At 45.8% G+C, this 27466-nt stretch overlaps 6 protein-coding genes across 6 annotated transcripts; 2 read left to right on the top strand and 4 right to left on the bottom strand.

Moving 5' to 3' along the window:
- Positions 1–1683: 1683 nt before the first annotated feature.
- BDV37DRAFT_51713 (NADP-dependent oxidoreductase domain-containing protein) lies at positions 1684–3024 on the bottom strand. Its single transcript, XM_032090810.1, has 3 exons — positions 2471–3024; positions 1863–2402; positions 1684–1796 (listed from the first exon to the last, which is right to left on the bottom strand). Exons 1-3 carry the CDS (start codon positions 2905–2907, stop codon positions 1757–1759), a joined length of 1017 nt encoding a protein of 338 aa, XP_031943961.1. The 5' UTR covers positions 2908–3024; the 3' UTR covers positions 1684–1756.
- A 302-nt stretch (positions 3025–3326) lies between these two features.
- Positions 3327–5472, top strand: BDV37DRAFT_242349 (Zn(II)2Cys6 transcription factor domain-containing protein). The gene is made up of 2 exons (XM_032081305.1): positions 3327–3467; positions 3537–5472. The coding sequence occupies exons 1-2, from the start codon at positions 3394–3396 to the stop codon at positions 5176–5178; spliced, it is 1716 nt and encodes a 571-aa protein (XP_031943960.1). The 5' UTR covers positions 3327–3393; the 3' UTR covers positions 5179–5472.
- Positions 5473–5965: 493 nt separating this feature from the next.
- BDV37DRAFT_291792 (major facilitator superfamily domain-containing protein) lies at positions 5966–8983 on the bottom strand (the record flags this gene model as incomplete). The annotated part of the gene is made up of 8 exons (XM_032089027.1): positions 5966–6490; positions 6980–6984; positions 7080–7209; positions 7264–7590; positions 7635–7762; positions 8284–8370; positions 8494–8546; positions 8598–8983. The coding sequence occupies 8 exons, from the start codon at positions 8981–8983 to the stop codon at positions 5966–5968; spliced, it is 1641 nt and encodes a 546-aa protein (XP_031943959.1).
- A 2503-nt stretch (positions 8984–11486) lies between these two features.
- On the bottom strand, positions 11487–12425 carry BDV37DRAFT_280598 (uncharacterized protein; the record flags this gene model as incomplete). The annotated part of the gene is made up of 1 exon (XM_032086611.1): positions 11487–12425. The coding sequence occupies one exon, from the start codon at positions 12423–12425 to the stop codon at positions 11487–11489; it is 939 nt and encodes a 312-aa protein (XP_031943958.1).
- A 7441-nt stretch (positions 12426–19866) lies between these two features.
- BDV37DRAFT_280596 (uncharacterized protein) lies at positions 19867–21150 on the bottom strand (the record flags this gene model as incomplete). Its single annotated transcript, XM_032086610.1, has 1 exon — positions 19867–21150. One exon carries the CDS (start codon positions 21148–21150, stop codon positions 19867–19869), a length of 1284 nt encoding a protein of 427 aa, XP_031943957.1.
- Positions 21151–23871: 2721 nt separating this feature from the next.
- On the top strand, positions 23872–27424 carry BDV37DRAFT_280595 (uncharacterized protein; the record flags this gene model as incomplete). The annotated part of the gene is made up of 7 exons (XM_032086609.1): positions 23872–24778; positions 24839–24907; positions 24956–25132; positions 25189–25213; positions 25264–25869; positions 25932–27324; positions 27392–27424. 7 exons carry the CDS (start codon positions 23872–23874, stop codon positions 27422–27424), a joined length of 3210 nt encoding a protein of 1069 aa, XP_031943956.1.
- Between the last annotated feature and the right edge of the window lie 42 nt (positions 27425–27466).

Below are 27466 nucleotides of genomic sequence, written 5' to 3'. Positions count from 1 at the left end.
GCAAAGATTGATACATCTGCCGCCTGGGACGCGTTAGTCAGTGGCAAACTCCCAGCTCTGGGCGTTGTGAATGCAGAGGAGATCGAAGAGATTGTTCCCTGTACGCCACTACAGCAGGTAATGTGGTTGACTGGTTCGAGGGAGAACGGTTACTACCAACCACACACGGTGTGGGAGCTGACCGCAGAGGATACATCGAGGCTTGTGGACACAGACAGACTTCGAGAGGCGTGGATGTTATTCGTCAGGCGCCATTCAACATACCGATCGCTTCTGGTGACTGTTCAACAGTGTGCGTATCAAGTCATGCTAAAGGAACCATTCAGCGACAATATCTCAACCGTCCGATGCACCGCCGCAGATCTTCAAACTGCAATTGCGAAACAGAAAGATACCCCCTTGTCTAATCCGCATGTGCCGTATCGACTGACCATCTTCGAGACCGATTCGGACAGGGTATTCTTAATGATGGAGCAGCATCACGCACTAGACGATGCTGTTTCTTCTTCCATCTTCGTGGACGAGTGGTCACAGATGTATGGAGGAAATACGCCGGATGGCACACCAGTTCCGTTTAGCAAATATATTGCCAGCCTCCATTCTTCCTCTAGAGTATCCGACAGGACGTTCTGGACAGAGTACCTAAAGGATATATCCCCATGCCTTCTGTCCTCGCACGATAGCCCCATCCATCGCGGCAACCTTCACTCCACCAGCATCCAGCTCGACCACATGCAAAATATCACTCAATTCTGCACCGCACACGACATCACCATAGCAATATTCTTTAAATCTCTCTGGGCCGCACTCCTGCAGCGCCTAACCAATCTAACAGATATATCCTTCGGTTATCTCGTGTCCACACGAAGTGCACCAGGCGTCGAAGCCACCGGGTCTACTGGATTCTACCTAAATATGCTCATCCAGCGACTGAACATCGACAAGACTACAAAAATGACAAAGGTCCTCGACATCATCCAGGAAGACTACGGCCAGGCTCTCACTCACCAATCCCAATGGCTAGAAGCACTAAACGCACCTAGACCAAGCCGAGTTTTCAGCACTCTCGTCAACCACCGCAGACATGCTATCGATACTAAGGAAACTAGGCCGCTGCGGTTTGAACCTGTGGAGTGGTCTGATGGGATGGACGTAAGTATTTACCATGTGACAGTGTGTATTATGTTGAAATTGACTTATTGCTATAGTTCGATATTGTGTTTGAGATTGACGAATCTGAGGACAATTTACAAGCCACCTTGACGTATTGGGATGGCAGAGTACAAGAGGAAATGGTTTCGAGAGCTAGTAAGATGTTTACTGGACTTCTTTCCGCGGTGATGGAGAATCCCGAGCAGGTACTTGGGGATCTATTGTAAAAGAAACAAAACGAGGAAGTCATGCAAAACCTTTATGTTTCTAGCTATCTATTTTAGTATTTATACACTCCCTGCAGTACCTAAATTACAGCTATTTACTACGTTATAATTTTCTTTGCATACGTTCCGAAAACCATCACCACTCCCCCCAAAGCCCTAACAAGTGAACGCAACAATACATAAAAGAATATTAAATCATATTCGCAGCTTATATCAAGTGTCAATAGGTGATGTTGGCTTTCTTGATAGCAGCAATTGGTAATGTTCTTTAAGCTGTACTCAACACGGGCCAAACTTGTACCTCTGGTCTGGTCAACCTATGTTTTTAAATCGCTTTGACATGTACACAGGCAGAGATAGACATATATATTTGCCATTTACAGGGCTGGGGTATCGGCAGCAACATGGCCCATCATCCTGCACAACAGGTTAACGCTCACTCGCCAACTAGAAAGAAGGGAGAGGAGATGAAGAAAAACTTACTCTGCAGGGTACCGAGTGCCAGGAACCTCTGTTCGCTTGATCAACTCCCGGATAGTGCTCACCTCCTCGTCCGAGAGTTGAATCTGCGCCGACGCAGAATTCTCATCCATACGAGCAATGGCCCTTGTCCCTGGGATGGGAATGATATCGGGCCCCTGTGCGAGCAACCACGCGATCGCAATCTGGGTAGAAGTGCTATTGTGCGCCTTGGCCACATCGTTCAGTCCCTGCACCAGCTCCAAGATCTTGGGAAAGTTTTCCTCCGAGTACTTGGGGAGGAAACGGCGGAAATCATTCTCGGGAAAGTCGGCCATGGACTTGATCTGGCCGGTCAGGATACCACGACCGATAGGGCTGTAGGCTACAACGGCAACTCCTAACTCGCGGCAGGTATCCAGGATATCAGAGTTAGGCGATTCGATGTCGAGGGCGAAGGGGCTGTATTCTATCTGGAGGGCGGAGATTGGGTGAACAGCGTGGGCTCGACGCAGTGTTGCAGCTGAGACTTCGGAGAGACCGATGTATCGAATCTTCCCTGCACTAAATGTTGAATATGGGTCAGTGCCAGGTGTTTTTGGTTGCTGGGTTAGCGAACGGGGGCCACCTACTTCTTTAGTTCAACTAGTGCCTCAATGGTCTTCTCGATTGGTGTCACCCCATCAACTCGGTGACAATAGTACAGATCAATAGTGTCGACATTCAGTTTCTTCAGGGACCTCTCGCAAGCCAATTTGGCATACTCGGGATCCGAGCGAATAGTCAACCCGTTCCCATCGAATGCCTGAACAGCGAACTTAGTGGCAAGGAAAATGTTATTACGCTTGCCGGACCGCTTAATCCACTCGCCCACGATTTCCTCACTGCTGAGGTACACGTCTGCTGTGTCCCAGAAGCGCTGACCAGTGGCATATGCATGATCTAGGAAAGCAACTCCTTCCTCAATAGAACTAGCAGCACCGTAGATCCCGCCGATACTCATAAGACCTAGGCCAACAGCGTTGACCTGGGGGCCGTTGTGGCCGAGGGTCCGAAGTGGAGGAGACATTGGTAGGTGCTTGGCAAAGTGAGGTATTTACTAAGGTGATATTAGGGCTAAAGGTGTGAATCGAATATAGGCTTGAGAATACTTGCGGTGTGTGTGTGTGTGTGGGAGATTAGGGGCGAAGATGTCTAACCTTTAAATACTGGTCTTGATAGACGGGAAAACCGGATCAGGGGCCGTATGGTTCGTTATTTCCGAACCTTTCAACCATTTAGTAATGACCTCCAGCTTTTCTATCGAGATGCCATTCGACGGACTTAAGCTTAAAGGCGGAGCCAATCACGACACTGCAGTAGTTGCTAGATCCACTCTGTGGTGGAGGAACCAATCAGAATGCAAAGTTTCCGAGCCAGCCAATTCGAACTAAGCCCTTGTGATGGCCTGAGGTCTTCTTTCTACGTAAATCCATTTAGCCAACTCTGGCCATCTGGCGCTTACTCTCGTGGAGACTTGTTCGCCATCTCAGCACTATTGAGACGGTTCAGAAATATGTCCACATCAATGAGACATATAGCACAGTCTACGAACAGAAGAAAAGTCAAAACGGGCTGCAGGACCTGCAAGTCAGTCCTCCTCACCACCATCAATCATCCTCAGGGCTAGGCCGTTCAACCAGCTAACAACGCCACCAGAGCCCGCCGTGTAAAATGTGACGAAAGTCGCCCAGCTTGTCGCCGCTGCATTTCTACCGGTCGCACTTGTGATGGCTACGGCATCTGGGGTGGCGGGGGGAGCCCATATGGCCCACCACAAGCCAACAAGGCACTATCCATCTACTGCACGCCGGTACCAGCCGGCTGTCTAACGCGGGAAGAACAGACGTGCTTCGACTGGTTCATGAGTAGAACAACAACAAAATTTGCAGGCGTATTTGCCTCACTGTTCTGGGAGACTCTTGTCTTCCAAGCCAGCGCACAGGAACCGGCCGTTCGGCACGCCATCGTCGCCTTATCAGTGGCTCATCGCTCTAATGTCAGCAGCGAGTCTATCCCGGCGAGGTACGGCATGTATGCGGAGCGATTCATATTGCTGCAGTATAATAAGGCAATTCAGCATTTACGCGGTGTAACGACGGGGCCGGGTGGATCATCCAAAACTGGCCTCCGCGTCACCCTTATTACTTGTATGCTTTTTGTCACACTAGAGTACCTGCGTGGTCAACATAAAATGGGCAGTGCGCATCTAGGGCACGGCATCCAGCTTCTGGCCAATGTTTCTGCGCCTGCACCGCGTACTTCTATGGCGCCGAGTATACTTAGCCCGGCGGAGGACTTTGTGCACGATGCCTTGGTTGAGTCATATGCTCGTTTGGCGATTCAATCGGCGATGTTTGGTCACGTCCCGTCACACCTTTGCGTGATTGTACGAGATCCGCAGCTTCACGCCCTTCCTCATAGATTTCCCTCTCTTGTCGAAGCAAGACAGGCTCTCGATGATTTACTTACTCGAATCCACTGTCTGGAACGATATATCTATTCAGTCCCTGCAGACGATGGTCCGGGAACGGACCCGGAAGCCTTTGAGACGCAGCGCAGAATTATGGCAGATTTGTTGCTCTGGAGAAAAGCATATAATGCTTCTTTATCTCTCAAGACTGACGCCTGTAAGGAGAAGATTGGTTTCCTGCTTCTCCGGGTGTACTATGAAATGGCTATGATCATGGCTTCAGTTTGTCTTTCAAGGGAGGGGGAGATGGTATTCGATGCATACACGAATGACTTTGTCGGTGTCATGACCGCTTTCTTTGATATGCGGCGGTTCTGGTCGACAACTAGTCTTCCCATTAAGGAGCAGCACATGGCATTCCAAAATGGCCAGTCGGAGTGCAACGGCTATTCGTTCACGATTGAGTCAGGCTTCATCCCGCCAATTTATTATACCGGACTGAAATGTCGTGTTTTGAAGATTCGTCGGTTGGCGATCAGGTTGTTGAGGGCGGCACCACATCGAGAGGGCTTGTGGAATGGACCACTGGTGGCGGACGTTCTGGAAGAGGTTGTTCGGGTGGAACATGGCAGCTTCCATGCTGATGATGATCCGAATCAGGATTTAGATGAGCGACTCAATGATGCTGATTTTCAGCTGGAGAAAGACGATTTGCCTTCGTCAGATGCAACGGCCGAGTCGCGGATTTCGGATGTTGAAATTCTCCTATCCGACGTTGTTGATGGGGACACATTTATGAAGTATAGGCAGAAGGGTGAAGATGGTCAATGGGCGAATTTTCATCACAAGGTCAACAGGACTAGGAGACAATCTTGGTCAATATTCTAGAACACAAGGGCGAAATGTGAATATTATTCAAATCTGTACAACGAGTATCAATTGCGAGATTTCGTCCTATGTGCTAGGGACGAATTCGATCGGTCACTGTTGGCGGGATAAATGAAGGTGGAGCACCGCGGGTGTTTACTATAGAGTGGCTGGTGTTGTGCCTTCAGCGTATGCAAAATTTATCGGTAGATAATACTGACTGATTGGCTTTACTACGGGACATTGTACGTAAAACTATGTATTTTGCAAAACTTTAGTCACAGTGTAATACTGATGTGAACTATTTTCATTGAAGTGATTCTATCAAACCTGTCACGCGTTCCACTTAGCCACCAGAAAGGGTGTCAATGGAGGGACTCAGTTTCTGTATCACCCAGGATGAAAGAGCTACAGCCAAAGAAATGAACAATACACAATAAGAGGTCGGAGTAGGGAAAGTCATCAAAACTGGTCCGCGTTCCACCCTCTCATGAAAACACGTCGAATAGAGGGACCTAGATTCAGCATGACCCCAACTAAATGACCTCCAAAAGAACAGAAATCAATCAACCGAAAGAGAAAGATGAATCCCAACAAAACGAAGGAAAAGAAGGGAGCGTGCTAAACCGTCCGAGCAGCCTGATATGCAATACAATCTTCACCCTGCTCCGGCGCCTCCGTCATGAAACCAGTCTGCGCCCATACATCTCAATAGCCAATCCAGCCATAGAGCACTTTAAGCACCTTGCACAAGAGGAAGAGAGCTCTCATACGCCGTCTCTTTGATAACACGTAATTGTGCGGTACTTTAGTGGTTGCAATCGTCCGGAAGTTCCATTGCTTCCCATGTTGTGAGTCCTGCCTTCAGAGCTAGATCGCCAAATCTGTAGAGGGATAAGACCAACGTGTCGAAAGAGCCCTGCAGAATATGTGCTTGGAGGTCTGCATGCTCTTCCAACCAGCGCTTTGCGCAGTTATCGTACACTTCACAAAGTCGGACGAGGTCAACAGTGCCCTCGTGATTGTCATGGGTGATAAGGCGTTCTTCATTTGATACAACATTGATGGCAGGGCCGGACATGAGATCGGAGATGGCTTCGATGGTCTCACCGAGGGTTAAGGATAACAGTTTCTCGATGTGCTCCTTGAGAGAATGGGGAGCATCGGCTTGGAGATCAGTGATGGCATTTTGTTTCGTTTTTGCAGCTGGATGAATGGGGAGGGTCATTCGGCGGGATAGATTCGCATCATCTTCGGCGCTGCTGTCTGTGTTATCATCCTTGTCGTCCTCCGCGTCATCGTCCATGTCGTCGTTCATGTTAGGGTTGCGAATCTACAAGCTAGTATCCATGGTTTGGTCATAGGTGGGGGTAGCGGACTCTTTTATAATGCATCCAGAGCAAATTCTTAGTCATAGTGACATTCATCTGGGACATGAAAGCTCACTCTTTCTCCGATGAGCTCGTGGAGTTTGCCTTAGTGGCTGTGGTCGAATATTGAGTGACTTGGTATGGTCCACCACTAACCTGATAATTTCTCATGATATTTTGGTAATTCTATGCAGGTCAAAGAACTTCTCGTATAGATACACAGAGAATAGATAGAATCCTTCAGTTACGCACTTGGTTGGGAAGCCTTTATCTCAATGCGAAGACATAAAGACATGAATGTAGTAGAAGGTAACAAAGAAGTCAGAAGGACTCAATACAATGGATTACAATGAACTACAATGATAAGTAGCTTTGTATATAATGGCGATATCTAGGTACAAAGACTTTCTACATGTCTCTTCTGCAAGGCCGGAATATACCAATGTTTATACTTCATCTCACGAGCGCATTGCCAATAGTTTCACAAAAACGCAAAGTCTTCTACAAGTATTGAACTTTGCAGGAAAGGTCAGGCCTTATCCGATGAGTCACCACTTTCCCTTTCATCCAACCCAAACCTAGTATTAAGCTTATCCCGGAGATTGACTTCCTTTTCAACAAGCGTTACAACCAACCCTAAGCCGGCAAAGACTATTGCCACGAGCCACACTGTACGAAGAGACTGTGTCTGGTGTTATTCAGTAGACTACAAACCTGCAAGGCCCAGCCAACATACCTTTTGAAAGACTTGAACAACTTGTTCCCGAGAAACAGGGTCCTGAATGCTGGCTAAGAGTGCGTTTGTGGAATATTGGTATGCACGACCTCTTATCAGATAATGGCCTATAGCTGGGTTCGTGATGCTCCTTGCATGCTTCCGACATTGGTTGTTATAAACGGCACTTGGGATCGTGACACCCCACACACTGCCAAAGCCCCGCGCAAAGCTCCAGACACCTGTGGATACTGCGACCAGGCTTTCGTCTAACGGGGCTTGCATGGCTGGGAGGGTGATTCCAGCGAGTAGGCCTGCACCAACTGAGAAGAGAAGCTGGAAGCACACCTAGGCAGCTGTACTAGAGCTTGTAGTGAGTAGGCTGAAAAGACCCATAGAGATAGCGAGGGAATGAAGCCGAGGAAGTGAAGTGGCTTATGTCGGCCGAGTTTGGATAAGAGTATACCTCCTATAATCGCGAATGGGAGGACGCCAGCGAAAATGGGTAACCTGTTGATACCTATAATTTGACTAGTTTAGTAGACATTCTAAGTATGCAGGAGGACCGAGCACCACGCTATGGTTTCTATCTTACCTGAGCGCATTGCCGATTTCCCTTGAACGGCCTGGAAACAGATAGGTAAGAAGTAAAATGTCCAATACACACAAATCGAATGCGTGAAACATAAAATCAATGCAGCAAAAGAAGTTCGATTGGAGACTATCCTGCGCGGGAATGATGGCTCCTTGCTAGCGGTCCCTTCAAACGCGATGAAGAGTCCAATTCTGACGAAGCCAAGGACAATGGGAACAACGATATGATACGTTCCCCAGTCATATATGGTCCCTCCCCTCCCCAGGTCTGTGCGATAACGGCAGCGATAAATATAACATTTCCTGCTATATCAAGCCGCACTAATCTTTGTTTCCAAGTTTGATCGCGCTGATAATTCATATGTAGAGATAGAAATAGAGAAATGAAGGCACCTGCTTTCTTGATGAGTATGTGCTGTCTTGATAGGACATGCGCTCGGTACTTACTTACGCCAATAGGTAAATTAAGATAGAAAACCCAGCGCCACGTCGAGTGATTCGTGGTAAGACCACCGAGTAATGGGCCGACGGCAGCTCCGGTAGTTGCAGTCATTTAGATCAGAGCCATGTACTTCCCCCGCTTTCGTAGTGGTACTAGATCTGTTAAAACAGGAGTTAGTGAAAGTCTCTCGAAGCAGACGGGATCAGCAGGAGTACCAGTAACGACAGTATTGATCAAAAGAGCTATTGCCCCACCTCCAATACCCTGTCTACTAGGATGATGCGCTTGCGGACAATGTATTCGAATATCCGATACATACACAGTACGTGCGGCAACCAGCATCCGCATTGACGAGGCGCCACCACATAGGCCACTGCCGAGTATGAACAAGGCCACAGCCATAAGAAGAAGTGGGCGGCGGCCAAAGATATCACTGGCTTGAGAAACTAGTGGCAAGATTGCCAATGAGGCTAAGAAGTAAGGATTGGGAACCCAAATGTATGAACCGGATCCACCAAGCGCTTCCGTTATCGTGGGCAACGCGCTCGTGATAATGATCCCTTCGATAGTCGATAGAAGACGAGTAAGGGAGAGGGCAATGATAGTTGTCCAGAAGCGCCATGGATGTTTTGGAGATGCTTGCTTATTCGTTTTAGAGCTTCTTGTCCCGGCGTATTCTGCTTGGGATGCGACGCTCCCTGACATTATCACCACTTTGTAGCTAATGACAACACAATGTTTAAGTTATACAAGGAAAGGTATTGTCAGATATACCCTAGTAAAAGCTAGACGGGGACTGCGTCTTCTGTATATGCCAAGCCCCCAATGATATTCGGGCTATTCGGTGAAAGTGACCGAAAGTGCCCAACTTAAGATGATTATGCATGTTAAGCTTCAACATAGGGCTAATGTAATCGATGCCCTGGAAGCCCTATAATCGTAGGAATAGGAAAAGCAAAGTCTGATAGCTGAATTGAAGAAGCTACATGATCACGAGTCGAGAAGGGGTATATGCTCATTCGGCGAGTAGCTGGGAACTTCGGTGAGTTTCCAAAGCAGGAAGTCCCCCGACAGCCACCCCGTCCGTAGGAATGAGCTGTTCGCATAAATTGCCAAGTTCATGAGATGTCAAATAGTGTATAAGTTTGCATTGATTAATCGACTCATTGGTTAGTTATTATACGATGCCCGAATACTCTATACATCTATACAAGGTTATTGTCGTGTTGTTAATAGCGAATTAACTGTAGATTTCTATACAATGAATACAGTCCCTGTCAGGTATCGCAGTCACGGTTAGTCCGATCAGAATGAAATCCTGGACCAAAAAGAAAAAAACATACAACAGGAGGGATTCGCTGGTTTTCATCCACCCAACTAGTACTGACCTCCCGGCGTGTGGCTTAAACGCGTCCAGAAGTCGGGTGGCTGCCGCCCGGGTGAGTGAGCCGCTTTACGGTCGCGCGACCTCGGGTGAGCTTGGGTGAGCTGCTCACCTTCTTGCTCACCCCATTATCCAGTTAGAAACTCTCATACCTGTTCCTTTCTTACATGAGATCGATCATTGGCTAGTCTATAGGAGCTCCAAGAATTGGCGCTCTTGGCAGTAGTAAGAGCCAATAAAAAATATACTTCAATATTAGAAATAGAGTGGCATAACCTAACCGTTGTCACCTAGCCATAACCTAGCGGTTAGGTATAACTGACCCTATTAACCTAACCTAACCTGGCCAAACGCCAGTCTAACTAAAATATATAATTTATATCTTTCTGTTACGATTGTATTTCTTTTTAAATGGATAAATCTTACTGTGCACCGTGTTGATTCTAAATAATATTTTAATTGATTGTGGATATATCGCTTTACTAAAAGACTTTCTCTATACTTAAAAATCAGTCCAATAAAGTAGAAAACAAAAGAAAAGAAGCATCTAGACACAGAGGATATTAGATAGCTTCAATTCCGGTATAATTAGCTTATAAACTTAACGGGATCTATCCTCGCCTTGTGTATAATTCTGACGAATGCGGGTTCTAACCAGGCGAAGGAAAGAGGCAAAACATGCTTAGTCTAAGAGGAGGAGTTCCTGATCTTTAGAATCAGAGCGGAGAATATAGCTGGGGTTGAATGTATTGCTGCACACGGTTGGATTATGAAGCCGCTTTTTATCTTTAAAGGCAAGCGATTTATGGAGGCCTTGTATGACGTAAATTTACCGGATGCCTATACTGCAGTCTCTGGAAAAAGGCTATATCAATGACGAAATCTTGATTGAATGGTTTCATCGATTCCACAAGGAGACTAGGGATCGTATAAATAAGGGAGAAACACGCGTGCTTATCTTCGACAGCCATACTTCTTATAAAACAGTTGAATTTCTACAACTCTGCGAGATCTATAAGATTCTCCCCTTTTGCTTTAGATCTCTTACAACTCACCTCTACCAACCGCTCGATGGAAAGACGCATTTTCGCAGTGCGAATAATCGTATTACGCAGTGGTGTGGGGTTCCGGGGGATAAAGACAATTTTTTTGGTAATATTATAGCCGTACGTAAGAAGATCTTCGATATACAGATTATTTGTGACTCTTAAGGAGCGCGGTATCTACCCTCCCGATGGATCTTTTATTATTGAAACTATTCAGAATGCTTTACCATCTCTACCAGAGATCTCCGTACCTGATCTACGCGCGTACAGAGAGACTACGCCGCCTCCAAATCCTCTGTCTTCAAGTATTGAGAATCTGCAGAGACCTCTCCGCGAGTTGAGTGCTGCCTAGAACGCCTTTTTCAACAGCAGAAAGTTCAATCTGAGCAGCTCGCGGCTATAAACTCTACTTTAGAGCGAATTGAAGCGGTCCAGAGATCTCGGAGGCGTAACACCACCAAGCGAGCGATCCAGGGCCTTTCAAATAGTGGACTGCATGAAGTCTGGATTACCAGTACAATCGCGCAAGCAGGGAAGCTTTTATCACGAGTATAAATTTGCAATTCAATTTAAATGCGGTTAATCATTGTAAAATCGATGAGACAGAGACTTCATCAATTTTTGCTCCCGCCAGGCCAGGTTGAATGGCATGTAGAAGAAGATTGAATGGTAGAGGTTGAAAATTACCATTCCTCCTGTGTAACGTATGGTGGAGCAGGAAGGGCCAACTCTCCCAACCATTGCAACCCTTCTGCCCCTTTCTTCTCGGCTGGCAGTGCTAAACCAACCCGCTTGGCTGCTCGCCATCAGTGAATGCAAAATGCTTCCAGATTGCATCCGGGGCTACTGTTTCAGCCATGGCACGTAAACTGGGAATTGCGGGCTGCTCCTGCCCAGGGGTGAAGACGATTGCATCGGTGATGTATGGGTTGCCTTGCTGATCTACCTTCTCAAAATATTCGTATGGCATCCAGAACCAGCCATCCTTTCCCCGCTCCCTGCCCCAGGAGTTTTTGAACTTGAATAATTTTTTGTCATCATCATATCCCACCAACGAGACACAATGGCCATCAGTTGGGTCCGGAACAGGCTCAGGTGGCATGGGGACCACACCACTTGTTAAACACTCGTCGGACCAAATCCACTTTTTCCAATAGGTAGGGTCACCGAACATAGAGAATCCAATAACAACAGGGGTTTTCGCTGCAAGGAGCATCCTCACCGCATCCTTATCAACGGGTTTAATCAGAAATCGAGCATCGGCAATTTTGTGTTTGAGAGCTTCTTTGTTCGCTGCGTCGCTAGGTTCTGGCCAATCGTACTTTGGATACCGATGGTCAGGGTCAGTGGGGTATACACAAGAGCTTTCCCAGCAAGTGCCTTGTTTCTGCATGACTGATATAGCCACATGGACATTGACGCCAGAGTTTCCATGAGGGTCAAACCCATGTAGTTGCTTGGTTTTGTACCAATTGTAGGCTTCGGAATACGTATCTGGGAGGGTAGCGCTATCCAGCGCCCCGAGGAGGCCAAAAGGCACACAGGATGCCCAACCGTTCTGGTATTTCGGGGGCTTCATGTCTCCGCTGAAATCAACGTGCTTTGGTAGGACTGCCGGCTTCTTGACCAGTTTGATTCCCGCTAGTTTCTTGGTGACATCGGGAGGTGTAGGTAGGTATCCTAGTCCAAGAACTAGGCTCTCGCTGCTGTCTCCCATATTGAAAGAGGTTGATAGGTGTTCGTTAAAGTTTGTCTATCCGATCAATTGGTGGATCGCCAGACCTTGCAAACAATTGTAAGGAAGTAGAAACAGCACCTCAGAATAGCTATTCTACTTAAGAGAAGGTAATACTATGGGTCTGACGATCTCTTATAGGACAAGACCTAGGGTAGAAAAATACACCAGTAAGGCTCGAATGGTCCATCAACGGTAGTAGTTTCGCTCTGAGCCAAGCCAAGTCTATTGCTCTTTGCGTCAATTTCATGATATTAGTCTGGGGCCTGGCCAATGCCAAGGATATTTACTTCAAGCGAAGGTTTATGTGTAGGTCATGAAATGACCGTGGTAATGGAAGGACTCGAAGTGCACATCTTAAATGTAACATGCCTTCACAATGAAGCAATACCATCGATGATGATGAGAGATCATACTTTTCCATTTGTCTAAGGCTCTGTTGGTAACATTTCAGTGGATCCTAGACTTTACACCGTCGTGAAGCAACTGTTGCCTTTTCCGGTACAATCCACCTGCAGCTTGCCGACTTTGATATCTGACATAACTTCTCCTTGACTTCTCCATGCGTCACGAGGCCTTACTGCGGCAAAATCATGATGCCATGACTCTTCATTGCGTTTTCAATGATGCTTACATGTGGGAATAGAATATACGCTAGAGGTTGCATCCCAGTAAATACACTTCAGAGCCCATACAGTGATAGCATTTAAAGAGCCCTTGAACTTTCCCTTCATCTTGGTAATTTAAATCTGATCCTAAATTCTATCTACAAGGAAGGTTAGAAGCTCACCACTTTCAAAAGTCGCCTTCAAGCTAATATTGTCTTCCTTTGGAATAAAGAACCACAGCATCGGCCTTAGCTTCCGTAAATCGGTCTGAAGTTACATTTTTCCATCCTGTCGGTAAGAGGGCGAGAAAAGCCAACTACCGTAGGTGAGCATGGATACGCTAACTGGAGCCATAGGGAAGAAGGACAGAGAACAACATGAAGACTTTCTACGCTTTAGCCGCACTTCTCCTCTCAACTGCACAGGCAACCCCAGACCCGCCGCCTTCAAGCTGTTCTGGGTCGTGCAGCGAGACTAAATCGAGCGTTTGCACAGAGTGCGAAGTCCAATATACCTACGTTAAGACAACTCGGCAACCTACGGTTACTTCATCTGATATCGCAACTGTCTGTTCTTTCACAAAAACACAGCCGTGTCCCAGTGGATGCCCGACCACAGGAGCACCAGATCCTGGTGTCGTAGGGGCGGAAAATGGTAAGGGAACGGAAGGTGGTAAGGCACATGTTTAAAAGTGGTAATTCTATTGATAATTCGATTATCTGCCTTAGTATAGGTTTTTATTCCTCTTGGAGTTAGGTTTTCCCTATACTGTTATGTGAATGCAGAGGCTGCTATCCATTCCGTCATTCTTATTCTTAGTAGATTAATGGATGATTCGAGTTGTAATTATTCCCTAAAAGATAGTTCCCTCCTACCTGTCAGCGACATAAGAATGCGGTGCTCGCATTTTCGTTAGAGCTGGGAGCGCTGGGAGCCCTAACTAAAACAGTCATCGCATAAGGAATGCAGAAAACATGCCTTTTAGCTCCGAAGGCATGGAGGAATGAGCGACAGGAATGCGATAAGCAAAGAAATATAAGAGGCGAGAGGCATCAGTAGAGCTCCACCACTAACTATTATTTATCCTTGCAAGGCTTATTAAAGAAAGGTCGTCCCATCCTACTTCCATTCAGTTTTGCTAGTGGTCAGGGCCCAATTCCACCTTCATCTATTTGGTACTCTCTCTTATTCGGCACAATGCTTTACCATATCTATCTTTTTGCATTTGCCACAATGCTGATACACCTTGCGGTATCTCACAATTCTCCTGGGGGTGGATGGGTAGATTCTGGGCCCGGGTTCCTACCTGTAAATATCGTCAACGGCGATTTCGGTGATACTGATAACCACGATGGGGACTTCGATAATAACCACAAGAATTGCTGTAACAGCGGGTAAGAAATCAGCTGCCGAAGATAGCAATAGTCAGGATTCGGAGTTATCAATCCACTGATAGTATTAGTAGGAAATCCGCCACTGTTCCTGTCACCGTCACCGAGAGTGGAGGAACTACAACTACAACTATTACCGTCACTGCTGGTGGAGCCACAGTCACCTTGACTGATTACTCTACCACTACCACAACATCGACCTATACAACCACCACCTGTAGTACTATGGGTAATGGTGGCCCTCCTTGAAAAAGCAGTAGGACCTCACCACCGAGCTGTTAGGCTACTTTGGGCTCCATGGCCATGGTTAGGTAGTCCTTGGGATATAAATGCCGAAGGAAAGAAGGGCAAGGCACAGCTTTGACTCTAAGTCTACAAAGGAAAGGAATATGACGAATGCTATGTGATCATTTAATCGCATTGCTTGATCCTAGCTTGATTCTAGCTTGTTTACTTCTCTGCACAGCCCCTCACCATTCCTTCTCCTCCTCACGTTTGGGATTATAAATAAGAGGGCTTCAATACCATCACATTGCTTGGCTGTCACAATCAGTTTCTACAGAACCCAGTCGGCAAATATACAAATGTAATTCGTACAGCTCTTCCAGAGAAGCATACAAGGGCCCTGAATAATCAGCTAAACAGGAAACAAGCATTGGCCCTTGCGCAGCTCCGAACTGGCCATATTCAACTTGTTGTAAAAAGATGGGCAGAGTGATGCTGTATCAGTTACACGTAAGTAACTGACTGAGAACCGGATGCCATTTCGAATCCACCCAGGCGGGGAAAGAAAATGATGTATCACTTTAGACTAAGTTCTTGGATAACTTACTATACAGTCCTTATCTTTTATTTTGTAGCCAGGAGCTTAGTATATAGGCTAGGAGTCCAGATTATATATGAATGAGTCCATTATATACAGTAATTTAATCCTTCTGCCCAGAGTAACAGGATCAAAGTCGAGCTACTAAGCTATAGTTAGTATACCAAACACCAGTAAGAAACTTAGTAACCTGATCTGTATCCTAATAAATATCTTGTAGAAGAGAGTATATTTTCACCTATAATTTTTTTTTATACTTCTGTTATACTAATACTTCTTATTGCTTTAAAACAGGGCAGGCTTAATTAGTTGACAGTTTTTCTGTCTGTTGTAGGCGAAGTTGTAAAATATACTCCGTATGTAGCGGGACGGATAGCGATTCTCATCATGTGATCTCTATAAATGGTTTAGTGTGGCCATATCTGCAAAAACATGATTGGCTAATTTCATGTCCGGGAAAATCAAACCATGAAAAGTTGTCAACTTCAACAAGCAACCACATCACTGTTTAATTTAATTCAGAGTTTATATTAAAGCTCCCGGTTAATAAAAGGCAGATTAATAATGCCCCAAAGTTTTGAGGTCAAAAAAGTGTTGCGTTGTGTCTACGTCAGTCATCATTTTCCCTAGGCCATAGCCCTAGATAGCTGAAGCTGCGGATCATGCGGACCATTGATTTCCAACGGATGTATCATTATGATATGATGATGTTCATTTTGTACATATTAAAGCCAAGGATAAGGATGAAAACAAGAATAATCAGTCGCAGCCTTCCTCTAGACTATAACACATATAAGTAACTAAGTGTAATACCCAAATTGCAGCCAAATTATGCATAAAGTATGGCTGATTTTTTTTACACTTCCGTCGCAGTCCCTCGGGTTTTGTCAATGTCTAACACTGGTCGACCGCTTTGAGAACCTCCGACAGTGATGTTTTACGCAAAGAAACCAAAGGATAGCAGATACCTATTATGGGATTTACTACTCAGATATTTCCATCAGTGGTATGTTACACAAGGGGAACCAAGGGATACCAGATATCTATGATGAATTGTACTACTCGGCCGCTTCAGGAAGTACCACCAGTGGTATGTTACACAAGGAGAACCAAGGGATACCAGATGTCTATGATGAATTGCATAGGTGTCAATCGCCAATCAATTTTCTCTACCATTTTATGATATGCTGTACAACCCACGGTATCGTATTAGTGGCCACATCAAGGAGCCTTGACTCGTCCTCTAATCCGTCACACTAAAACACGTTAAAAAGAAAGAAGATTTCAGTCATAGGTGCCTTAGTGTGGTATCAGCCAAGTCAGCTATTCAATGTCAAGTCTGAAAGAAGGCGGCGAAACAGAATGCAAAAAGGTGTGCATTGTTACTATGTTGCATACTTGCTATGCCGAATGGTTCATCCCTTTGAATAGTAGTAGTACAAGAAAAGATGATCGAAGGAAAGGGGGAAATCCCATACAGGAAAGTGACGCTCCAAGCAAGGATGCTAAGATAAAAGGATTATAGGCCACTGGGTATAAGTTGGTATCCAGCGGTACAGTATCTGTATTTGGCAATTATTCAAAAACGAAATTTCTCGGGTGACGTCACATCTAACGCCGATTAGTAACTGGATACCTTATTTAGGGCCACTTTTCTAACTTTCGGGGGACGGGCAGGACCGCCAGCCACAACCCTAGTATGCAACCTTAGTTGATCCCGCTAGCGAGCCCCCTGTGGAAGGAACGGACAGAAATAGACAAGTGACTCATCTGTTAGTAGTCTAATCGCTATGGCTCGGAACACTGTCTCGTATTTTCCTATACTGCTCTACAAAGTTAATCTTGTCTTCTTCGAGAGTAATGTAGAGAAAGCATACTATCACAGAATTGATAACGATTATGCAAGGTGACTGTACAGTATACCCTGCCCCAGGTGCATGGACATCTCAGAGGCCAGACGGCGCCTTCGATATCTATATCAGTCACCTTTTTAATAACGAATAGTGGACCCTCTCTAAAGATTCAGTACTCTATACAAAAAATTTTAAAGATCTTTAGCTATAAATTAGCAACGGAAGTAGTAAAGAAAGAAATCAAGAATCAGTCTCTATCAATAGACTATTTACTGTTGTTTTACCTACGTATCCTTACCTAGCCGACAGGTCTTCTACCCTGACTAGTAGATAATCTTGACAATACCAGTCTACTTTTTCTTAGATAGCAATAAGTTTCTATCACGTAATATAGTTGGTTTCTGTATAGGATTATAATTGAAGCTGTTTCTTAAGAACGAGTATCTTGGAAGAAAAAAAAGTGATAGATAATTAGGTTAAGAATTTTTATTTAATAAAAATTTTACTAAGTTGTTTAGCTTATCTATTTGTTTATTCTATTTGCTTATATAGCTCTTACAGCTTATTTAGTTTATTTATATATATTTTATGATTTAGCGGCGTTTATCTCTAAAGCAGTAATTTCTAAAGGGCTTATTTTCTAGTCTGCCGCGTTTAATATGTGGCTTAAGTATGGCTGAGTGGACGGGAAGCCCTGTTGTCCATACCCTATGGTCGTATGTGCCGCACTTTCTGGTATCATAACCTATATGGGATGCTGAAACTTTTGGCAGTTCTTTCAGCTGGTCGCGATTGCCCTCATCCTAACAGTTCCCGGTCAAGGAGCCAAGTTCGCACAGGGTTTGCCCTGATTCTTTTTCTGCTAAGCCCTCGAAAAGCACCTGCTTGCGCAGCTTTATTACGGAATACCCTATTTCATGACTGGCTGTAAGAGATGCTCGAATCACGCAGGAGGCTTTAGAACCTGTTCTCCAGCTTTTTCGCCAGTTTCCTCGGCTGTGTAGACTTCTGGACCAAGATCTCAGAATGGTCAAGGTACCCATAATACACACTCGAATTGCTTTTAAATCTAGCTTGGCCAGGCTTTGCGGCGCCAACGTTTGAGACCTTCTAATATCTGCTGTGGTAAGCCCAAATCCGCATCATTTTCTATCGTCAATTTTTCCAAGGCCTACGAAATATCGCAGCAAAGCTAAGTAATAGTAGACACGTCAAGGCTGATATAGATACCCTCAGACGCACTGTCGCTAGGGCTATGAAACAGATATTTCTCCAAACTGAGCCCCAGTGAGAGTTCGTCATCACCCTTTTGGATATTGTCGTTCCCAATCGTTTTGTTAGTCCCTAGCTGCTTATGTACGACTTAATATAATCTAATTGCGGAGGAACAGACTTATCATCAGAATTATTTTTTGACTGCGTCACTGCATTCATTCCTCAACGATGTCACCGATGGCTCTTCAATCCACCTATGCCTCAACACAGCGAAAGCCTTGGTGTATTTACTACTAACAGCCGCCCGAGGCAGCAGAATATCGGGCAATATTATCGCATGGCTTGGTTGAAATGAATTCACGCGAATTAAAGATAGCCCGGGTCGAGCATAAACTGACCCTCGCTTGTCATTTATCGAAACTTTCCCCCACGCCGCGATAGCAAACTTGTTGAAAAAGAGAGTGCCGTGTTTCTGTTCCAAAACAGTATATCATGGCGTCTGGCCTTTTCGCTCGGATTATACCGGCACATAAATTGTGTACTTCATTGTTAATACCCTGATTACCTTGGCCTGTCTCAGTCTGATCAAGAAAAGGTATAGCATCAAACATGCTAATATCACCAAAGTCTAATTTGACATTTGTCACGGCGGAGATCAGACCAGACACTGCGTCGATAGTCGAATAGCCGGGTCTTCTTGCTATAAAACCGTCTGCATTGTTTTGTGTCGAATGGGGGACGTGGTAAGAAAATTAGCACGCGGCCTTTCAACTCCAAGGCGAATACATGGAGCCGACTACCTGTAAGGCACCTAATCTAGGGTTTAGGCGGTATAAGGAATTTTACTAAATGACCAACATTCCCCGCGGGCGGTAACTCGTGGGCTCTAGAACCCGCTACTACGTAGCGCACTGGATAGTCTAAGGCCATGACCGCGTGCCTTACACCACTCCAATCAATGAGGGTATGTCTGCGGGAAAAGCGGTTAGGAGCGAAGGAAAGACCGTATAAACATGCGGGACATCGAATCTCCAACCTAGATCTTTGCAAGAAGCCAATGGCATAAAACCCATTATAGTGATCAGTGATCAAGTCAGACATTGGTTCTCCTGCCAATTACCGCCAGCCCTTGCGGCCTGGTCATCACAACGAAGTCATCGCACTCGAGCTTCCTTTTGAGCTGGCAGCCTATTGTCAAACCTGAGAAACTTGCTCTGGGATTATGACTTTTACTAACGAACAGCTTGTCTTTGTCGAGGAAGCCATATTCAGTGAGTCATATATGGGAGACCAAATTTTATAGATTGTGTTCACGTCGAATTTGCATGACCTCTATTGCTTGCCAATCTCCAAGGTTACAGGCCTTCCTGGAGGAAGAAGTTGTTGATTGGTTCTATCTGCAAGGCTCAGGCAACGAGATTATCTAACAAGGTGTGCGTGCTAGGTCTATTTAAGATCCCGCTGCCGTCAATATGGATAAAACGCAGTAGTAATAGTCCTATCCAGAGCATGAAATTCTCTTTTGCCATATCTCTAATCATTTCCCGCCTGCGATAGCACAGCCACCCAATGATGAGGAACTATCTTTGACTGCTCCATCTTCTCAAGCTTCTCAAACCTAGAATAGAACTTACACGAACCGTATCCCATACTGGTGCCCTCACAACCTGGGGTTCCTGCACAGACTGCCAAACACCATGGCGGGTAGCGGATATAAGAACTGATCGGTAGGTGTGCATCCGGAGCTCCAGTGTACTCCCTACAGTGGAAGTTAAAGGTGTGTGAGCCAATATTTAGCTGCTGGCCATCTGACTCGGGGCAGCCACCAAAAACATTTCCTGCTAGAAGACTGGGGATAGCAAGCGCATTAGGCTTGAAATTGTTCCCACGAGGCTGCACCGGAATGAAACTCAAATGCTGCTCACTATTAAGGTGGGGAATTTCCTCTAAGGGAGGGAACTGGTAGTCTAGATGGATGGTCCAGTAACTTTGATGGTTGGAATATACTCCCTGGCATGCTGAATCCAGAGAGCACGCCTTCATACCGATAACAAGGTCCCGGATATTAAGTTTTCCCCCATCAACGTCTGTGTTGATATAGCGTCCCCGCGGCTTTTTCCAACAGAACGCCCTGTATGTTACGCCATCGACGGTGTATTCTTTGCCATCAATATTGGGACAAGGCAGGTAAGGATTGATCCCTACTGGTAAGGAATCGGGCTTAGCTGGCCCACCACCACTAGTGGCGATGACCTCTTTGAGTTTGTTGTTCTCCTGTTCCAGCTTGGTTTTCTCATCAATATTTGCCTTTTCCAGAGCTGCTTTCTCTTCCTTATACTTATTAAGTATAACTTGTTTTTCTTGCTCCAATTTCTCTTTTGTGTACTTTTCTTCGTTGTGTTTTTTATTGAGTTCAGCCTTGTCCTGCTCACACTGCTCCTTGGCGCTCTTGTCTGCGTCACAGGTGGCTTTTAAGGCTGTTATCTTTTTTTCCCATTCCTCCTTGCTCTCCTGGAGTTTCTTGTCGATGCTGGTTCGGTCCTCGTCGCACTTGGTGCTTAAGGTAACCTTCTCTTTCTCACATCTCTCTTGAAGCTCCTTCTCCAAGACCAGCTTCTCGCTGCTGCACTGTTCATTGCCGCCCTTTTCCTCGGTTGTCTTTCCGGTTCGCACAAACGTGACCCAGTATTTCGCTGGGCCATAGGTCCGGAATCCTCTGTCTGAAAGCGCCAGACATTGTTTTTTAGTTGCATACCATGTAGAAACCACGCATTCGGGGTTCTCGGCACATTGTCCAGCGCAATCTGCAGCAGTCATAGCCACGGATGCCTGCCCTTGCTTTCGATTGGAGTCAAGAGAATACTGCTGGCAAGTGAATTGAAATTCAACACCATTTATCGACTCTGTACCGCTAGATCGACCAGTACAACAGGCATCGTAGCCTTTCGTACCCGCAATATTGGATGACAGACATTTTTGGGAGGCAGTTGCCACGCTCACCCAAAAAAGGGCGAAAAGAGGCTGTCGGACAAGCATCAAGAACCAAAGCAATGGAATCAACGGAACTGAACCGAGAAAACTCCAAAATAGTAGTGAATGGAGAAGAAAGGGAGAAGATATCCGGGCCCTGTAGACTACAGAAACAGTGAGTTTATAAGGTATGTACACCCCCATGGTATTCGGAAATTGCCGGCCATGTCATTTCATTCTGACTCTACTTTCAATGGATCTACAAACTACCGACTCAGCTCAGCTCGGTTTCAGCTCACCACCACCCCTCCAGTTCACCAATCCAAATTCATGCCGAGCTGTGGGGGAAAGTATCTCCCGCGTATTCCAAAACAATAAAGTGGAGGCACGGATCGGCAACAATCCACGGTACTATTGAAGCCTAAGTGGGTCCCACGTCTTGCAATTGTGATTTGTACTATGTAGCTTCTTCTGTAAGGAAAACATTTCCATTAGCCCAGTCACAATTCATATTAACTCAGTTTTAAAGAAGAGAAGCGCCTCTATTTTCTTATAGACAAGGCTTTTTCATTCGGTATACTTATTAAGTAGAATTCAAAACGAAGTTTCCAGACTGGAAATATCCAGAGAAAAAGTCTGAGGGACAATGAGCTCTAAACAAAGGTTTCCAGAGAGATACCTAGTAACACTTGTTAAGGAAAAGTGGCTTTTATTTTCAAATCCGCGATCTCGGTATTTAAAACAAGGTTTTCTTCAGCTCTGAGAGAGATCCCAAGTATGTCGATCCTACCTCGATTTCTACATTCTCATTACATATCAGTCACCTGGTCTGCGAGCTGAACCCCATTAAGGACACTTTTTTCCTTGATCTGAGACTCAGGATATCTCTGCGAATCCACGACGACTATGAAACTGTACTAGCTCGGAGGTGTTTGGTGCTCTTACTCGATTTCGACATTGACCCAAGTAGGCAGATGCAGCTACAGCAAGAAGATGGAGCTGTGGAAAGAAAATGGATTATCTCTTTCAGCTTGCCACGTAAATGCGCTCAATGTACGGTCTTGCACAGAACTATTTTACGGAGGTTTGTTCCAAAAGTGATCCAACTACGCTAGCGTCAGCCCGGCATTTGGTCGGTAAAGACCTTTACTATACAAATTACCATATGTATAATTACAAGCAGCACTAGGGGTTCTGCAGGGAAACTATGTAAGGTATAAAATATAATGTACCACTGGATGGAGCAATAAGGCGATTATTCTTGGGCTATCGGCAGCCGCTTTATCCCCTGTGGTAGACATTTTGCCCGTAATGCAAGCTAGCCCAATATCGTTCAAATGCTAGGCTTCTCGGTGGCGTTTGCTGTCCTGAAGAAATGACGTATAGCCCTTTCAATGACGACTATGTTTCTCGGCCTGAATCATGGGGAAAACCCTCGATTGTATGCCCCACCGACTTCTTTGGCCACAAGTGTACACCACATACATACTCTGCAGGAGATTGAAGATAGTTAAAGCAGCAGTGTAGAAGGTATCGAGATAAGTATATACAGGACGTTGAATTGCTGGAGACACTCGAAGCAGTCGAGCGGAAGACATTGACCGAAAGGCATTGTCATGGCACAGTTTCTTCGGGATGCTGAGGTGCTGCAGGACGATGCCATAGCTACTACTGAGGAGCTGTGGGACAATCCCTACCAAGACGTGACGATCCACCATCCACCCAAGGCGACGCGCCAGCTCCTGTATCCCGAGTTAACTGAGATTGGGGAAGAATGAGCCCGCGTCTGCTGATATGCATCCCGCAAGATTGATCCCAGGACATGGAAGCACGCAGCTCATTCGAGAGACCTAAGTTTCGCGTTGTTGACTCTGTTCGTGATTAGAAGATACGCTTCGAAACATGTCCACGAACATGACTTGCGTAAGCCCAGTTTGAGATCGTAGTTTATTCATGCTGTGGGTCCCGATATCCCCAGTGTGGGACAAGCTGGCGGCCCGAAAGCTTGGACTATTCAAAAGTTTTAAGTAACCACCATGACATATAATTAAAAGAATTGAGAAGAGGAAGAGGTAAAGGAAAGTGGTAGAAGGTCTTAAGGATGAAGCTTAGTGAATTATGCGGCCGCAATTGCGTTGTACTTATTTTTAAGTGAACTTCGTTGTGTTCGGCATCTACACTTCAGGGAGACTGGACGAGCGAGTATTTACCTGGTTGGTGGGTGCTGGCCTGCAGGCGCTGGTCTTTTGTATTTATTAGTCGTATTTAATTTAAGTTATCCCCCTCTATGCTAACTTTTATTGGCTTATTCGTCATTCGTGACATGAGGATTACAGATCACGGGGTAAGGCTGACTTCTTCCGTTCCGATCACAGACAATCCTCCAAAATCGCATTGATGGTGGATGTGACCTCTCCACGCCAGTGAGGCAGGCTATATTATCATAGTTTTCATTACCGTGGCAGGCAATAACAACAGTTCCTGCCGTAGATATAAATGGCGACTGCAACGATAAACTTTCGCCACCAGGACTATACGGTCGCATGGCTCTGTGCCCTCCCATTGGAAATGGCTGCGGCGGAAGCGATGCTGGATGAGAAACACCCCAACTTGCCAACGAAACCAACGGACGATAACACGTACATCCTAGGTAGGATATATGATCATAATATTGTCATTGCATGCCTCCGATCGGGTGTTTACGGTACGACATCAGCTGCAACACTGGCGACACAAATGCAATCCACTTTTCAGTCGATACGGTTCTTTCTAATGGTGGGCATCGGAGGAGGAGCGCCAAGCGAGAAGGTTGACATTCGACTGGGTGATGTGGTGGTAAGCAACCCAACAAGGGACTTCGGTGGGGTCATACAATATGATTATGGCAAGACAGTGAGCGGCGGTCGCTTTGAACGCACTGGGGTGTTGAATAAGCCGCTACCAGTGCTCTTGACAGCAGTCTCCAGGCTAAAAGCAGCGCATCTATCAATGCCAAACAAGATTCCAACCCTCCTTTCTGAGATGCTAGCGAGGAACCCCATGATGAGGAAGAGTTTCACATACCGTGGTGCAGACCAGGATCTATTGTTTGATTCGGAATATGACCACTGTGGCTCCGAAAATACTTGCGACAATTGCGACAATACGAGGCTAGTAACACGACCTGCTCGGCTTACATACGACCCTATCATTCATTACGGTCTTATTGCATCTGGGAACCAAGTGGTGAAGCATGGTCGCACTAGAGATAAGCTGGCCCGGGAAATCGGCATCCTCTGCTTTGAAATGGAGGCGGCTGGCTTAATGGATGACTTTCAATGCTTAGTGATCCGAGGAATCTGTGACTATTCTGACTCACATAAAAACAAACAGTGGCAACAATACGCAGCAGCAACGGCGGCTGCCTATGCCAAAGAACTCCTCTCTGTGGTCCACACAAGCCAGGTTGTAGACACACCGCCATCGCGCTCAGACTGTAAGTTGAGTGTTCAAGTTACAGAGATAGTCACGTTTCAACTAATAAAAGATCCTTTAGTATCTTATTACAACGGAAAGCTCCCATTCGGAGGTGAGCATGCCACAAGTGTGACAGTGCGTAGAAATGGTGAGTGCATTAACTGTTCTTTTAGAAATGCCTATTAACGAATTGTAGATGATCAAGATTATGAGACACTGTTAGAGCAAATTTCAAGTTATGATTATAGAAAGGTTCATCGAAGACTCTCTCAGAAACGTCTCGTCGGCACCACACAGTGGTTTCTTGATCATCCGGATTTCCAAGCGTGGTTCACTGACAAGAGTATCTCCACTTTATGGTGCTCAGGAAAGAGTAAGCCCGCGTTCGACGTACCTTCAATGCAGTACTGATGTGTAACTGTTTGTCAGTTGGCTCAGGCAAAACAATAATAGCGTTAGTCTACGTGGAATCTTCTTTCGATATCATCACCTAACAACCAGCAGAACCGCAGTGGTAGAGGCTGCATTATACCACTATCCCGAAAATCGTTCTCCCACTGTTTTCTTCTACTGCGAGAATGAGTATCATAGATCCCTGGACAGCTCATATATTCTCTCTAGCTGTATCAAACAACTTTGCGATTTTTTGCACACGACGTCCAGACCTTATCCGGAAGATGTTAAGACTGAAATTAGGAAGTTCTTCGGACCTAAACCGATCCAGCCAGATTTTGAAGACCTGAAATATATCTTCAATCGACTTTTCCATTCTGTGCCGGACGCTGTTTACATAATTGATGGGCTTGACGTTCTGAGCCAGAATCATGGGAAAGCCCTTTTGGGATTAATCCAATCGCTGTTCTGTTTCTCCAGGCCCCCGCAAGGATCACGGATCTTGTTGCTCAGCAGGGACCACGTTCCGGGATACATAAACATCGCCACGTTTATGCCAGGAATTCGCCAGATCTCTACGTCTGGCAATATTATGGAAGACATCGAGGCTTATATCGAAGCAAGCATTATTGATAAGACCATGTGCAGAAAGCTTACTGATGATACTGTGTTGGTGGAAGACATCAAGCGGACGCTTTTAACGGAGTCGTCAGGAATGTATGACAGCAAGCTTCCTCAATGAGGTTTTATTTTGGTGGATTTTATGTTGACATATATAGGTTTCTATGGGTGCATCTCCAGCTAGAGATCCTCTGGGATACTTGCTACACGGATGCAGGAATACGATCAGCCTTAGCCACACTGCCTAAAGGCCTGGAAGAAACATATGGCCGTTGCATTGACAGAATAAATCTACAAGATAGCTATGCCCTAAAGGTACTCAAGTGGGTTAGCTTTGGAACTAGATCGCTTCATATTGACGAACTGAGAGAAGCTGTCTCCTTTGACTTGGGAGATACGGGGTGGGTCGCTGAGAAGATACCACAGAAAGATGTTGTGATTGGCTGCTGTGCGAATCTTATTGTCATAGATCCTACTGACAATTGTGTACGCTTCGCGCATCATTCAGTGAAACAATATCTCGACAAATATCAAGGAAGAGAAGTTCAAGCAAAACGTATTCGAGATTACCCAAACACAGAGCAGGGAGATTTAGAGTGTGGAGAACTTTGTGTTACCTATCTTTCCTTCTCAGATTTCAGTCTTCAACTAAGCAAACAATCAGCAGAAAGAGCGGCAATCGAAATTCCGCAGCCGGCTTTACTTGCGCGGCCAGTCCTCCGCCTCGGGCTCACCAAACCCTTCATCCCATTATTTCGGAAGAAGAATCAGTGCATTTCAGTACAATTCCGCATGATACGCACAATGTCAACTCCAGATCGGACACGGTACAAATTTCTTGATTACGCCGTCACAAACTGGGCTTTGCATACCAAACAGATACCCCATACATCAGTAGTCTGGGACAAATTCAAGGCGCTTGCTACATGTTTTAATGAAACTTGGAATTTCCACCCCTGGGTTCCTGGTGGTCGTTCAAAATACTCCCACCTACACGGTCTCTTTGGATGGGCAGTAAAGGAGCCGCACGAGCGTCTTCTGTCAATTGCACTAGCTGCAGGGCCTGTCTTACAACGTGTTTGTGATCTTCCGCTGGTTGGGGAAAGACTCCCTGCTCTTCACGTCGCATCAAAGCTTGGATATAGAGGCATCGTTGAGATTCTCCTGGATTTCTGCAATGTTAATGTGTCAGATGAAGAGGGATATACTGCTTTACATCATGCAGCTGATAGAGGACACATTGAAATCTGCCGACTACTTTTATGCGCGAAAAGTGTGAAAGTAGATGGCCTATCAAAGTCTCTATGCACACCACTCTGGTTGGCTGCTAGCAACGGGCATCGGGAGGTTGTATCACTCCTTGTGGAGCACCAATCGAATATTAAAGCAAAGGGCGGTTCTCCCGGCCAGACAGCTCTTTCACGGGCTGCACAAAATGGGCACTATGGAGTAGTGGAGCTTCTGCTCGAGAAAGGGGCAAACCTAGAATCTAAAGATACGGATGGTCGAACACCTCTATCATGGGCTGTGAAATGCCGACATGAAGCGATAGTGAAGCTTCTTCTCGAAAAGGGAGCACGGCCATACTCCCAAGACATTGATGTTCCATCGTTGGTAGTCTGGGCGTCAGAACATGGGCATGAGGCAGTGATAAAGCTACTGATTGACCAGGGCGCTGACCTGGACGCTAAGG

The sequence above is a fragment of the Aspergillus pseudonomiae genome (assembly GCF_009193645.1).
Source record: "Aspergillus pseudonomiae strain CBS 119388 unplaced genomic scaffold BDV37scaffold_15, whole genome shotgun sequence".
Taxonomy (NCBI): domain Eukaryota; kingdom Fungi; phylum Ascomycota; class Eurotiomycetes; order Eurotiales; family Aspergillaceae; genus Aspergillus; species Aspergillus pseudonomiae.
This window is presented reverse-complemented; position numbering and strand designations above follow the sequence as displayed.